At 38.4% G+C, this 15,937-nt stretch overlaps 1 protein-coding gene across 5 annotated transcripts in view; it reads right to left on the minus strand.

Moving 5' to 3' along the window:
• Window positions 1-463: 463 nt before the first annotated feature.
• Window positions 464-15,937, minus strand: part of GBF1 (golgi brefeldin A resistant guanine nucleotide exchange factor 1) — a 309,656-nt gene continuing 294,182 nt past the window's right edge. For all 5 annotated transcript variants that reach the window (XM_081329572.1, XM_081329571.1, XM_081329569.1 and 2 more), the window contains exons 38-40: window positions 15,179-15,356; window positions 11,166-11,303; window positions 464-1,676 (exon numbers count right to left, since the gene is read on the minus strand). In XM_081329572.1, coding sequence (XP_081185698.1) covers window positions 1,405-1,676; window positions 11,166-11,303; window positions 15,179-15,356 — 588 coding nt within the window. In that variant the 3' untranslated portion in view covers window positions 464-1,404. The remainder of the gene's footprint in view (window positions 1,677-11,165; window positions 11,304-15,178; window positions 15,357-15,937) is intronic.

The raw sequence follows: 15,937 nt of genomic DNA on the forward strand, positions 1-15,937 counted from the left end.
ATGGTCATCAACAAGTGGAGAAAATATGTCCCTTTGATTCATAAGCATCAATTATATTTTTGGGCCAAAAAAAGTCTGTATTTTTTCTTGAACTTTACTATTACATCTAGACATAGTTTGATGTAGTGACTAAGGCACCAGACTAGAAACTGGGAGACAATGAGTTCCAGTTGCTCCTTGGGCACTGGGTGACGTTGGGTCAGTCATGCCCTTTCAAGAGCAAACCAATTCCAAATTTTTCCCAAGAAACTGCAGGGACTAGTCCAGGAAGCTGCCAGGTCTCAACAATGATTCAACCCCCCCCCCCCACACACATATTACTCTTGTTTCAAAAAGGCTGATTCTTCATAATAATCTGATTCTTCATAATAATAGGAATAATCTCTAATTTTCCAAAACAATCTAGAATAAAAAGGCAACATATTTGACATATAATAAAATAAACACCTAAGCCATATTTCATTTACAGGCAATTTTTATTCCACCATAACAAATCAATTTACTTCATATACACACATACATACATACATACTCACATATACACATGCACCCAAATCCACATGCACACTCACACATGATCATCAATTGTAGGCACTGGCTTCAGTTCCCAGTGGGATTCTGCAGTGAATGTAGAGAATTTTAGCCTGGTATGTAAGAAGGAAGCCCTAGTTGAAACACATTTTATTTCTGGGCTCATACAGGAAAGAAATGGCCTCTCTTAAGTGAAAGACTGCAAAAAAGATAGGAAAAAACATTCTGCAGTCCATTCTTGAAGGACGCATAGGAGAGGCTATTTTTTTGCCTATTGCAGAAGGTCTTCACTTCACCTCAGTACCTTTTGATGGGAAATAGCAAACACTAGATTGGAAAGCCTGCAATGCACTCAGCAATTTTAAAATACTAACCCTAATGAAGCTTACACAGCAATCTGATATTATTTTCTTTCTTTTATTTTAGATGCAGCTTTTCCAGTTTTTAAATATTGTTCAGTGACCCTTCTAATCCTCTCAGAAAACTCAGTTTACTCTGGCAAAACTACAAGCTTAAATCACTGAAGGTTCAAGAGTGAAAGAATGGTTCCAAAATAAACTATGCAAGGAATGCTGACAGTGAAGCAAAGTACTTATTCAGAAATTGGATATTTCTTTGCTTGATTCTTACAGTATCTGGCTTTCTTGCTCCATTCTGAAAGGAATCAAAGCAGGCCTCTACTGAAAACTTTAACTTTAAAGCAAGAAGGGGCTGCCAGTCCCTGCACTAAACTACCTGGGGAGATTGTCAGCTTAGGATATTTACTTTGGGATGCTACTCTTCTGCTTAGGGCCTTCTCTAGAGCAATCATAACTTCAATTGGACATAGCATGTTCAGAATCCATCATTCCTTTAGTCGTTTCCTGTTTTCCTTTAATTTATTTCAGAAATTGTGATGGAGTCAGTAGACTGCTGGTTAGCCAAAAGGGGTACAGGGGAGGTTGCCTCTATGAGAGCTGGGTTCAGAATTATAGGTAGAGACAAAGGTGGCACTCCCACCTGTAAGGGGGAAGCTAGTGGCTGAAGAATAAGAGGCTGCTGTGCAACTGCCGGAGGAATATCTGTAGCCAGCTTCATCTTGCCAGGTGCTGCTGGAGAGGCAAAATGTGATCCAAAGTGACTGGAAATGCAGGTATTCTCAGATTCTGCAGAAAAAAGATAACAGACTTCTCATTTTTATATGAGGAACATTAGTCTCTATCACTTTTCCCAAATTTCACCCAATTTGTTCTAAGCTCTTCTAAGTCCTTAGAATTTGAGTGTCCATGTCTGCAATAGGGTTTTCTTGTATAATCTCCATGTAAAATTTGTAGAGGGGTGATAGTCTACAGTGGCAAAAATCAGAAGTCTGTTGGCTCCTTTTCTCACTAATGAGTTTTATTAAAAAAACACAAGCATTTGTGAGCTCACCAATGGCTAGTCTAAAGAAAAGAAAAAATAGGGGAGCTGTCAAATGGAATGGCTGTGTTGAGACACTGCTCGGAATGAGCGTGTCGATCTCACAGCTTTCTCTCTGTTCCCGGTGGTTTTTTTTAAAAGCCCCAGATCTCTCGCAGGGAGATTAGAAGCAGAGGCGCCCACCTGAGCAGCTCAGGACGGCGGTTTGAGCTGCAGAAAGCAGGAGAGAGACGGGTGAAGGAGATGGCCCATTATGGTGGCCATGAAGAAATGACAGCTGTCAAAAATAGCGGTGAGCCAGCGGGACAGCAATTCAACTAACCTGGCAGAGGAAACACTCAGCAAACTCTTGTAAGTGTTCCGGATGGTGAAATCTTTCTGGAGAATTTCACAGAAGATAAGATAAGAGGAGAGGCCCCAGAGCGAAAGGGGAATTCACCTCCCCTGTCAGATAACGGCGAGAAGGAGACAGGGGAAAAAAGAGATCTGACCTTAAAGCAACAGGCTCACAGGCTCTAAGGACCAGAGATCAAGGGTGGTTTCACTTTCTGGCTCTTGCAGTAAAGCCAAGAAGGAGTTTAACAAAAAACAAAATAAACTTGAACGTGCGGACTGAGCTGAGAGAGCGGACATCTTGAAGAAAAACTAACGACCAATTAGTATCAAAGGAGGGAAGAGTGATACTCATAACTTAAGTGAACTATTTGTTTCAAAAGGTTTCTAAAACAAAAGGGATAAATGGTAATTGTTTTGAGAATTTAGACCAATAAGAATTAACTGAATATAACCTATGGTTTGATTGATTTGGAGGAGACTAATTAGGAACAAAAAGTTGAATGTTTAAGGAGGGAGAGAAAATCTATTTGTCCCTTTGTTGTATATAATAATATTCATAACTGAACTGACTGTGAAATCTGGTTTTTATTGTTAAAGAATTGAATAATATTGGTTATATTATTGAGGTAATTTAATGGTTATATTATTGTTACATGTTTCTATATAGAAAAGTTACGATTGTTTGGAATATAGACATTTGAAATTGATTAATATTGATTATTATGTTTTAGAAGCGTTAGTGTAATAGGTGTAATAGGTTGGATATTGTGTTAGCAACAAAATCTAGCATTGTTAAGATATAAGGCACTAGTGATTATAACCTTGGAAGAATGATAAATTCCCCAGGTGTGGTGGAGGGAAAGACAAAGATTGTGTGGGAGGGTTGGCTGACGTCATTTAGAAAGATGACAAGCATCCCAAATCTCACAAGAGTTGGGACTGGAAGAAGGCAGATGACCCAAGCCTCATCAGCAGAATTAAGCCCAGCAGGGCAAAGATCTATAGAGGAGATGATGCCACGGGAGAGAGCATACAAGCAATATTACAATCCATGCAAGAGGTTATGTTGAGAAATCATGAGGATTTAAAAAGAGAAATAGGTGAAATAAGGAATGATACTGGAGAACTTAAAGAGAGGATGGGAGCAATGGACGGAAAATTTGAATGTTTCCAACAGCAAATATTGAAAAATGAACAGAAATTATTAGAAATGGAGGATAGAATGAATAAGGAGGAAAGAAGAATAGATGAAATGAATGAAAAACTTTTGCTAGCAAATAAAGAGTTAGAAAAAACCATCATACTGCTTGAAACTGAGAAAGCAGACCACTATTTGTTTCCAAAACGTGAAGGAAGAGAAGGGAGAGGACCTCCCAGAAATGATGACGGACTTGCTAGCAAGGGCCCTAGGGACAGGGAAAGATGAGATGGCAAATGAAATAGATGAGATATATAGAATTCACACAAATTATGCGAGAAGAAATAACTTACCCAAGGAGGTACATATCAGATTTGTGAAGAAGTCAATTAGGGATGAGATTTTGCACAGAACAAGGGACGACCCAATAGAATATAGAGGTAAACAACTAATTGTCCTCAAACAGGTCCCAAGGAGGGTAAGAGATCTGAAAAGGCCCTACCAACATATTACATCAAAATTAATAAGTCAAAATATTAATTTTAGGTGTCTGATGCCGGAAGGGATTGTGGTGACCTGGCAAGAAAAAAGATATAGGTTAGATTCGATTGATAAAGCAGAAGAGTTTTTCCAGCAGCATCTAGGCAATGAAGATGAACTAGAAGAAAGAGAGTTAAGAGAAGGGAACAATGCAGAGAGATATAATAGAAAGACACAAGAATCACAAGACAAAGAACAGGAAACAGAGAGAAGAGAAAAAATGAGAATGCACCATGACAACAATGATGAGAGTAGACACAAAGAAGTTAAGGAAGATAGACCTTAGATAGCAACAAGATCAAAACAGAGGCAGTAATATAGAAATATTAACAGTATTATCATTAAATGTGAATGGACTAAACTCCCCAGCTAAGAGAAATATAATTTTGAATAAGCTCAGTAAGAAAAATTTAGATATAACAATTCTACAAGAAACACATATAAAGACTCAAGATCAGGATCTATTAAACTACCCTAAGTTAGGAATTAAATTTGTATCGCTTTCACAGCAGAAGAAAGGAGGAATTGTGATATACGTTAAAGAAAGAATCCCAGCAAGACAAATTTATCGAGATGAGGAAGGTAGAATATTGATTATTGAAATTTCCTTGAATAAAAAAAAAGGTCGCCCTGGTAGGAATTTATGCCCCCAATGAAAAACAAAGACAATTTTATAAGAAATTGCATAAAGTTATTGCTGATATGGAATATTAGAACATTTGTATAATTGGCGATTTTAATGCAATTATAGACAGAGAATTAGATTATAAGAGTGAGGAAGTTAGGAAATGAACCAGGAGAATATTACCTGGTACTTTTTTAAAAATGGTGGAGGAATTAAATTAAATATAGTTGGAGAGAAATTTGAATGAAAATACATACTATTCAGGGCTATTCGTGGTCTAGAATTGATATGGTCTGGACAATGAAAGAACTAAATCCAGATATTAATGATATAATAATAGATATTAATACTTAGGCAGATCATAATCCCATTGTAATTAAATGGAAAGAACAGAAGACAACAACAAGGAGGTGGACTTTAGGCAATCCTAAACCAAACAGAATTTAAGCATAAGATGGAGGATCAAATGCAGACATTTTTCCAGATTAATAAGAAAGAGGAGACTAGCACTCAAAATTTATGGGATACGGCGAAAGCAGTTATGAGAGGAACTGCAATTGTGTATATGCCAATGAATATAAAAAGAAAAGGCAATATTGAAAAAGTTTAGAGGATGAACATAAAAAATTAGAATTAGAACTACAAAAAACCCCACAATGTAGACATTTAAAACAACAGTTGGATTTAAATAAGCATAAATTGAATATGATAGAAAAGGGAGAAAAGGGAGAAAAAATAAAAAGCATTAGACAAAATTTTTTTGAGCAGGCAAATAAACCTGGGAGATGGCTGACCTATAGATTGAAAAAACAAAAAGATAATAGATGGATTAGTAAATTACGTAATCAAACAGGGGAGATAGTACATCAAAATGATGGGGAAAAATGGGTGATGTATGAATTCTATAAAAATCTTTATAAAGAGGAGGAAAGAATATCACAATATCTTATGAAAACAGACCTACCGAAGGTTTCAGAAGAACTTCAAAATATATTAAATAAAGATATAACAGTCCAGGAAATTATGGAAGCTATGAAAAAACAAAAAAGAAATAAAACACCTGGCCCTGATGGATTACCGTCCAAAATATATAAAAACCTCCAAGAACTTTTGGTCCCAACCCTACTGGATTTATTTAATGAGGTACTAAACACAGCAAAAATTCCAAACTCATGGAAAGAAGCAATTATCTCACTAATCCCTAAAGAAAACTCTGATTTGACCTGTATTAAAAATTATAGACCCATTTCTTTACTGAACACGGATTACAAGATTTTCACGACTATAATGGCAGAAAGATTAAAAAAATATTTAGCTGAATTTATCCATACTGACCAAAATGGCTTTTTGCCTAAAAGACAAATTAGACATAATGTCAGGATCATACTAGACATCTTAGAATACTATGAATTTCATAGCGAAAAACAAGTGGAATTAATTTTTGTTGATGCTCAGAAAGCGTTTGATAATGTCAAATGGAATTTTATGTTGACTCAACTCAAACAGATGGAATTCGGAGAAAAATTTATATGTTTAAAGCAATCTATTTCAAGCAAGAAGCAAAAGTAATCACAAACGGAGAATTAACCAACAGCATTCAAATACAAAAAGGTACGAGACAAGGCTGTCCACTATCTCCTTTCTTTAGAAGCACTCACAAGAATAATCCGAAAAGATAAAATGATTAAAGGATTAGAAATCAGAAAAGAGATATTTAAATTACAGGCGTATGTGGATGATTTAGTTTTTATTCTGGAAGACCCTTTAGAAACAAGATTATTACAGGTGCTAGAAAATTATGGAGATGTTGCGGGATTAAAAATCAACAAAGAAAAAATTAAAATGCTAGTTAAAAATATGTCCAATTGACAAGAAACTGAGCTAGTAGAAAAAATTAACATCCAGACATCTAAAAGTTGGGGATCCAACTATCAGCAAGATGTACTACACTTAAAAGAGAAAATTATGACAAGTTAATGGACCAAATTATAGTAGACCTAGATAGATGGAAAAACTTGCAGCTCTTTTTTTATGGGAAGAATAGCGACAATCAAGATGAATATACTGCCCAAATTACTCTTTTTATTCCAATGTGTACCCATTAAATTAGGTAAGGATTTTTTTGAAAATTTAAATAGAATTACATCTAAATTTATCTGGCAAGGTAGAAAACCGAGAATCAAGTTAAAATTATTACAGGATACAAAGGAAAGAGGCCTCCCAGATTGGGAAAAATATTATCAAGCAGCAATAGCGGTATGGATAAAGGATTGGATACATTTAAGGAACAGAAGACTACTAGCATTAGAAGGTCATGACATGCAAATTAAATTAAATTAAATTAAATTGGGTGGCATGCTATAATGTGGGATGGAAAATATAGGGCTCATCAGTACTTTCAGAATCATCATATTACATGGGCACTATGAGATGTGTGAATAAAAATTAAAAAATTTAACTATATAGAAATTCCCAATTGGCTATCTATATTAGAGATTTTTATGTACCCCAAATTTATAAATCTAGGAAGTGTAATTACATATAAAGATCTCTTAGATGAAAATGGAGACCTGAAAACAAGAAAAAGATTATCAGAAGATGGTGTAGAGTTGGAATGGTGGGCATACTTACAAATACAGTCATGGTCAGTGCTTTTTTTGTAAAAGAAAAAGGTGCCGGAACTCACACCCGCCTTGCCTATCCTACAAGGTTCCATCCAAAAAAGGTGCTGGAAGTCCGTTCTGAGTGTTCAATGAGAAAAAAAGCCCTGGTCATACTGCCCAAATTACTCTTTTTATTCCAATGTGTACCCAAGATAAAAAAGAACCAGGGATAAAATTAGAGCATACACAATTACCGTATTTTTCGGACCATAAGACGCACCCAGTTTTTAGAGCAGGAAAACAAGAAAAAAATATTCTGAACCAAATAGTATCAGTATACTAAAACAGGGCTTTTCAACTTTTTCATCCATTCTACCACTTTTAGGACAAGGCAATATCCGAGTACCACCAGGTGGCAAGGTGTCAAAAACTTGACCCCCTCAAAAAAGGAAAAAAAATGATAAAGTACAAGTAGTCCTCGACTTACAACAATTCGCTTAGTGACTATTCGAAGTTACAATGGTACTGAAAAAAGCGACTTATGACCATTTTTCACACTTATGGCATCCCCAGGGTCATGTGATTTACATTTGGATGTTTGGCAATCGATTCATATTTATGATGGTCACATTGTTCCAGGGTCATGTGACCTTTTGCAACCTTCTGACAAGCAAAGTTAGTGGGGAAACCAGATTCACTTAACAATCATGTTACTAATTTAATTTCTCTCTCTCCTTCTCTTTCTCTCCCTCTCTCCCCCTCCCTCTTTCTTTCTCCCTTTCTCTCCCTCTCCTTTCTATTTTTCTCTTTTCCTCTATTTCTCCCTTTCTCTCCCTTTCTTTCTCCTTCTTTCTCTCTCCCTCTTTCTCTCCCTTATATTTTTCTCTTTCCCTCTATTTCTCCCTCTCCCTTTCTCTCCCTTTTTCCCTCTTTCTCTCTCTCCCTCTATTTCTCTCTCCTTTCTTTCTCCTTCTCTCTCTCCCTCTTTCTCTCCCTCCCTATTTCTTTTTCCTTCTCTCCCTCTCTTTCTCTCTCCCTCTCTTTCTCTCTCTCTCTCTATTTCTCTCTCCCTCCCTCTCCCATTGTCCCTTCCTTCCTTCCTTCCTTCTCTCCCTCTTTGTCCTTCCCTCTCTGTGTTAGAGCAGTACCCACGGAGGCGGCCTTGCAGCCCGGCTTTCTCTTGCAGAAAGCAAGCTGAAACGGAGCGAGGGAGATTGCCAGGAACGTGATCTCACGCGGTTTCAGTTTCCCTTGCTACAAGAGAAAGCAGGCTGAAACAGAACGTGTTCTGATTGCGCTCCTGGCAATTTCCCTCGATCCGTTTCTGCTTTCTCTTGTAGCAAGGGAAGCTGAAACCAAGTGAGGGAGATTGCAGGAGCATGAGATCGGCGTTTCTCAGCACGTGCCGATTTGTGCTCCTGGCAATCTCCCTTGCTTTCCACTTGCGGAGGTTGGGGCTGGCCATACGGATCACCTTCGGACCATAAGACGCACCCTCGTTTCCCCCCTCACTTTTGGGGGGGAAAAGTGCGTCTTATGGTCCGAAAAATACAGTAGATAAAATTCTTCTAGGAACAGAAGATCGAATGATAAAAAAGATATATCAATATTTATTAGAACATGATTTGTTAGAAGAACAGGTAAAAGAAACAATGTTAACCTGGAGTAAAAATTTTGGTTATAATATTGACTTATATTTGGCAATTACTATGGGATAGAAATAGGTTAACGCTAGCCACCTCCTATAAAGAGAATTTGTACAAGATGTTTTATAGATGGCATCTTCCCCCTACAAGGTTAGCAAAAATAGATAAAAAAATCTCACCAATGTGCTGGAAATGTAGACGGCTTCCAGGGACTTACTTTCATACAGTATGTGGTGGGAATGTTCAGAAGCGCAAAATTTTTGGCAGTGGATAAAAAATTGGTTGGAAGAAATATTACAACAAAAAATTGATTTAAAACCAGAAATCTTTTTATTAGGGATTATTAACGATAATCTCAGTAGAGCATCTCTCTACTTATTAGTACATACCTTAACCGCAGCAAGACTGGCATATGCCCAAAAATGGAAAAGAAAGGAAAGACCCACTGAAGAAGAAATAATAGATAAAATTTTATCCTGCGCTGAAATGGACAGGTTAACACTAGAGATCAAAAATAAGAACGAAATGGAGTATTATGAAATTTAGCAAAATTTGTACAATTGGTTAGAGTTAAGGAGGATCGCTGAGATGACCATTGTTTGATTGGTTGATAATGTAAGGATTTCTTATTAGCATCTATATAATGGACATAACTGGAAGATATGTAAATATAACGCTGAGGACTGAATGATAGTTTACTAAAAAAAACCAACAGATGTTATATGTACAGTTTGTTATACTCTGTCCTGTTATAGACTGTATTTTAGGTTTTTGTTATTTCTTTCTGTAACATAAGATAATACTAATAGTAGTGTTGTAGCTAGGGAAGTTGAATCATGTGCACTTTTGTTTTTAAATGTATATTTAATAAAACCTTCTAAAAAAAAGAAAAAAGAAAAAATAGGAGTGACATGATAGCAGTATTCCAGTATTTGAGAGGCTGCCACAAAGAAGAGGGGGTCAAATTATTCTCGAAAGCACCAGAAGGCAGGACAAGAAAAAAGGGTTGGAAACTGACCAGAGAGAAGCAATCTGGAATTAAGAAGAAAGTTCCTAACAGTGAGGACAATTAATCTTGCCTTCAGAAATTGTGGGCGCTCCATCACTGGAGGTTTTTAAGAAGAGACTGGATAGTCACTTGTCTGAGATGGTATAGGTTCTCCTGCTTGAGCAAAGGGCTGGACTAGAAGACCTCCAAGGTCCCTTCCAGCTCTATTCTATTCTATTCTATTCTATTCTATTCTATTCTATTCTATTCTATTCTATTCTATTCTATTCTATTCTATTCTATTCTATTCTATTCTATTCTATTCTATTCTATTCTATTCTATTCTATTCTATTCTATTCTATTCTATTCTATTCTATTCTATTCTATTCTATTCTATTCTATTCTATTCTATTCTATTCTATTCTATTCTATTCTATTCTATTCTATTCTATTCTATTCTATTCTATTCTATTCTATTCTATTCCATCAGATACACAGAGTGGCTGTTTAAGGATTTAAATAGGGGTGAGGTAGGGGGAATATAGGGATGGTCATCAAGTTGTTAAATGTTCTCACAACCTTTCTCTTGACTTGCATTTTCATAACCAGCTTTGCCATTCCTTTCCATTCTATTCCATTTCATTCCATTACAGTATAAATTTAAATCCCATCAGTCTAGCCATTCTTTGCATCTGATGAAGTGGACTTGTTAATGAGCATATAAGCAACTTGTCTTATATGCTTTAACTATATGATTCTCACATGCCCAGCAAATAGGTTTTGATATATCCATTCTTATATGCTATTCGTAGACCTAGGCATATCTCTCTTATCCAGGGCTTTTTTTCTCATAGAATGCTCAGAAAGGAGTTCTGGCACCTTTTTTGGATGGAACCTTGTAAGGTTGGCAAAGTGGGTTGTATGACATGTGTGAGTTCCGGCACCTTTTTCTTTTACAAAAAAGCACTGCTCTTATCCATTTCACACCCAACTTCAAAACCATTTTATTTGCATTCTTTAATTTAATTCAACCTTGCCTTCCTCTGATGACTTTCCACTATCAGGCAGATATGTTGGCCCAATTTGTTCTAGGGGGGTGGTGTCTGTTCTATTGGGCTAGATTTTAAAGGTTTATTTGTTTTTCATGCTCTGAATTTGAGCTTTGAATTTTGCTTCTTAAGTACCTTAAAAACACTTAAAACTATTTTAAGAAAAAGCAGAGTGCAAATTTTACTGAAGGATAAAACAAATGATTCCTCCTTTCCCTATTATTTAACTACGTGATTATGAGCAATCAAAGATAGAAACTTATTTTTTGTTATTTTCTTTCTTTTTTTACTCTTGTAGAAAATATAATACCATTGGCTGCCAGTTCTGGAGACTTCTCAGTGGATGCTGAATGAGTAGATGGTCTGGAATCCTCTCCAGAAGAATGTGTCTGAGCAGATGTTGATGTTTTTGGAGGGTGTACTTCTCCTGGTAAGGTAGAAACTGGATCTAAAGAAAAGCAGCAAGCAGCAGTATGATAAACGACCCTCAAATAAGGCTGCATTCCGACTATGGCTGCTTATCTGCACAACAAACCATTAAACACATGCAAAAACCCTAATACATTAAAACTTGTTTGATCACAAAAATCCAAGCTATAGCTACAATGTTGTTGTTGTTAGCTGCAAAGTCGTGTCCGATCTATCGCAACCCTCCAGGCCTTACCATCTTCTGGAGTCCATTTAAGCTACAATATTAAGCTATTAAACTACAAGTGGTCCTCATTTAATGACCATTCATTCAGGGACCATTCAAAGTTATGAGGGTGCTAAACAAGTGGTATGTTGACTGGTTCTCAAAGTTTTGGCTGTCCCAACATCATATGATCACAATCCGAACACTTGGCAACCATTCACACAACAGCTGCAGTTTCTTGCAGTCATGTGATCGCCATCTGCAACTTTCCCTGCTGACTTCCCACAAGCAAGCTCTGTCGGGAAGGTTGCAAGTTATTTCAGTTAGTCACCTACCTGCTGACTTCCCACAAGCAAGCTCTATCTGGGAAGGTTGCAAGTTATTTCAGTTAGTCACCTACCTTGTAGCAGCAATCCCTGTGTTAGCCCTGCCTCAAGTAAGAACAATCCTTGACTCCATTTATTAAGAACGGTATAGTTTACTAAAGGTCAAGTACAGCAAAACCAGAACTGAGGTTCGCACGCCAAATTCTAGATCAGGGGTAGGCAACCTTGACTCTTTTATGACTCGTGGACTTCAACTCCCAGAATTCCTGAGCCAGCCATGCTGAAGTGAAAGGGAGTTTCCAAGCTGAGCCATGCTGGCTCAGGAATTCTGGGCATTGAAGTCCATGAATCATAAAAGAGCCAAGGTTGCCAACCCCTGTCCTAGGTAAACTTTTCCCTCCCAAACACTTCCCATTGTTGATCCAATCAATTTTAAAAGAGATGTTTTTGAAGCAGTCACTCTTGCAGTTGCATTCCTCTCCCATGGAAGTGATCTTCCAGACTCATCTCTGAGAGGCATACTTCTTTCCATCAGTTTTACTTCCCCCCAAACATTCAACTCCCTTCCACTCCCCCCAGGGTCTATGGGGATAGTGGTCAGGAATTGTGCCGATCAATTAGCAGGGGTCTTGACAAGGATTTTTAATGTGTACCATCGTGTTTGAAAGCAGCTACCATTGTCCCAGTCCCCAAGAAAACTGCAGTTGAGTGCCTACAGACCTATTGCATTAACGTCTGTAGTCATGAAATGCTTCGAAAGATTGGTTCTCCAACATCTTAGGACATGCCTCCCACTGGACTTTGATAAACATCAATTTGCCTACAGGGGACATAGGTCGACAGATGATGCCATAGCTACTGCTTTATACTCTGTAGCAAATCATCTCGAGAGACCTGGAAGTTATGTCAGGATGCTTTTTGTTGACTACAGCTCAGCTTTCAACACCATTTTGCCGAGCATTCTCATCAAGAAGCTGACTGACTTGAAATTCTCCCCCGCCATCTGCGATTGGATTCAAGACTTTCTTAGGGATGTTACAAACAGTGAGGGTCGGGTCTGCTTTGTCCACCCCCCTGAAGCTTTGCACCGGCACGCCACAGGGCTGTGTGCTTAGCCCCTACCTGTACTCTTTATACACTTATGATTGTGTATCATCTGACCCATCCACTGTGATAATTAAGTTTGCAGATGATACAACTGTGGTGGGTCTTATTACAGGTGGGGATGAGACAGCATATAGGGCGGAGGTACAAAAACTATCCATATGGTGTAGTAACAACAACTTGCACCTAAACATTGGCAAGACGAAAGAGATGGTGTTAGACTTCCGGAGAAAAAAAGAGGAACCTGCCCCACTTTACATCGGGGAGGACTGCGTAGAGAGAGTTTCCTCCTTTAAATTTCTGGGAGTCTACCTCTGTGAAGATCTGACCTGGAAAGTTAACACAACCCAGGTGGCTAGAAAAGCCCAACAGAGGCTTCACTTTCTTAGGGTCTTGCGGAAGAACAGGGTAGAACAATGGCTAATGATCCTCTTTTACCGGTCTACTAGAGAGCGTCCTCTCGTATGGTATTGTGGTTTGGTATGCTGGTCTGACAGCCGCGGACAGGAAAGTATTACAGAGGGTAGTGAGCACAGCACAAGACATTGTGGGCTGTTCCCTGACACCACTGGATGACATCGCCAGGGCTCGTTGCCTTGGAAGAGTGAGGAAGATTCTCAGGGATGACTCACACCCTGGACGGTATCTCTTTACTCTCCTATATCTCAGTAGGAGATATAGGAATACAGCCAGCCGTACCAACAGGCTGAAAAATAGCTTTTCTATTTTGGGCTGTTAGAAAATAGAAATAGCTTTTCTATTTTGGGCTGTTAGGCTTTTAAATGGGACATAATCTCTGTGAACTTATGCAGAATTGACTTGGGAGGCCGGTGTGTGGTGGTAGGATGGAGGGTTTGTTGTCACTGTGTGTTGGGGGGAGATCTCAATGTATACATGTTGTACTTTGACAATAAAGGTTTATTATTATGGCAGACTGGCACTGAATGATCGCAAAGCGCAGGCAACCTGGCTCTGCTGCACTCACACTGCACTCACACACCCTCTCTTGCCCAGAGCAGCAACCCTTGGCCCCACAGTGCTCATGCAGTGCTTTGCTTGGGATTCACTTAATGACCTCCTCACTTAATGACACCAACCAAGAGTGCCAGGTTTGCCATCAGTAAATGATGTAGTCACATGATACCATGCTTAGCATTGGTATCATGTAGCATTGCTTAGATATGGAAATTCTGGTCCCAATTAATGTTGTTAAGTAATGACTACCTGTACATAGTCTGTGTTCAATATCCTTCACAGGAGTAAATTTTAGCTAACGTAATACAGCTTTTTAAATATAAATTTATTTACATTTCATAATTTACTATGAAGTGTCAAGCATAAGAAATCAGGAATCTGATTGTTCAACTGAATACAAATTTATTCCATGCTACCGCTAAACAAGAATCTGAACTACTAACAGTTAAGGCAAATTGGGAGTACATAAGAGTCAATGGAATTCAAGGAGGGCTGGACTTAAATATTTTGTGGGTGCAGACTCCAAATTGATGATGTACTTCCTCCAGCTCAGCCTGGAGGAAGTACATCAGCCTCCTACAGTAAGTTTTTAATTAGAATTTTAAAATATTTTATAGATTGGGGTTATTTATTTAAATTTGGAGGAGGTGGTTGTATTGTTATAATCTTTGCACTAGAAGAAAGTTGGAGGTCATTTTTTATTATATCCAGTGGTGGGATTCAGCCGGTTCGTAGAACTGGTAGCTAAATTTTGTTGAGTTCGGAGAACGGGCTGAACCCATTCTGGAAGTCCTTCTAGGCCTCAGAGGCCTGGAGGAGGTCTCCCTGGCCTAGAACAGCCTGTCAGAAGTACATTGATGTCATTTCCGGAAGTCTGTTCTAGGCCTTGGAGGGCTGGAGGAGGCCTCCCAGGCCTAGGACAGCCCACAGGAAGTGCATGGATGTTACTTCCGGAAGTCCATTCTAGGCCTCATAGGCCCAGGTTTGCATCCACGCAGAGAACCGGATGTTCAGGTATTTAAATCCCACCATTGATTATATCTGATATATAATTTTTGGTCATTTTTGTTTTGTTAGTTCCTTTTCCTTTTATGTTAGTATTTTAATGTTTGATGAAATATATAGATATATAAAAACAAATTAAATTGGGGAAGATGATAAAAAGGAAATTGTTATTCCCAGCTTTGGCTTGTGACTTTCCAAAATTCACTTTCAAAGGGATCTTGGTCTACAAAGGACCATTTAACTCTAAGGCCCAAGTTATATGGGCTTCTGAATATATACCTTGGATGACTGTCTGTTTGAAGAGCTCATCTCGTAGTTTTGGCAAAAAGCAGTCTATGCGCTCCCAGGTGATTTCCCATAGATCTGAGTAGCCTGTTCGTGAATCAGCATTATGGAATATCCCAGCTGTGTCCATTACTAGCAGCATATTCTTCAGTGATTCAGGGATGGCCTCTGGCTGGAAGACAAAACATATTTATGGGTCTGCAGCTTCCTGAAAACTTAAGGATAGCCCCAGAGACTCCTGCAAAACTGCCACTGAATTTTGAGGCAAGAAACAAATGTTATTACTTGGAATTGAAGTTTAGCAGAATACTTGGCATCTTTCTACAGCTAACCCTACAACTTTGCTTGAGTTGCCAAGAAATGGGACAGAGCTGCAATAGTAATACAGGTACAATAGTACAATATTAGTTTGTTATTGTTGTTAGCTGCGAAGTCGTGTCCGACCCATCGCAACCCTCTGGACAATGTTCCTCCAGGCCTTCCTGTCCTCTACCATCTTCTGGAGTCCATTTAAGCTCACGCCTATGGCTTCATCCAGCCACCTCATTCTCTGTCGTCCCATTCTTCTCTTACCCTCAATCTTTCCCAGCATTAAGCTCTGCTCCAGTGAGTCCTTCCTTCTCATTAGGTGGCCAAAGTATCTGAGTTTTAGCTTCTAAAGAGCAGTCAGGGTTGATCTCCTCTAGGACTCACCGGTTTGATCTCCTTGCAGTCCAAGGGACTCGCAGGAGTCTTCTCCAGCACCATAGTTCA

This window comes from Vipera berus (genome assembly GCF_964194415.1).
Source record: "Vipera berus genome assembly, chromosome: 5".
NCBI lineage: Eukaryota > Metazoa > Chordata > Lepidosauria > Squamata > Viperidae > Vipera > Vipera berus.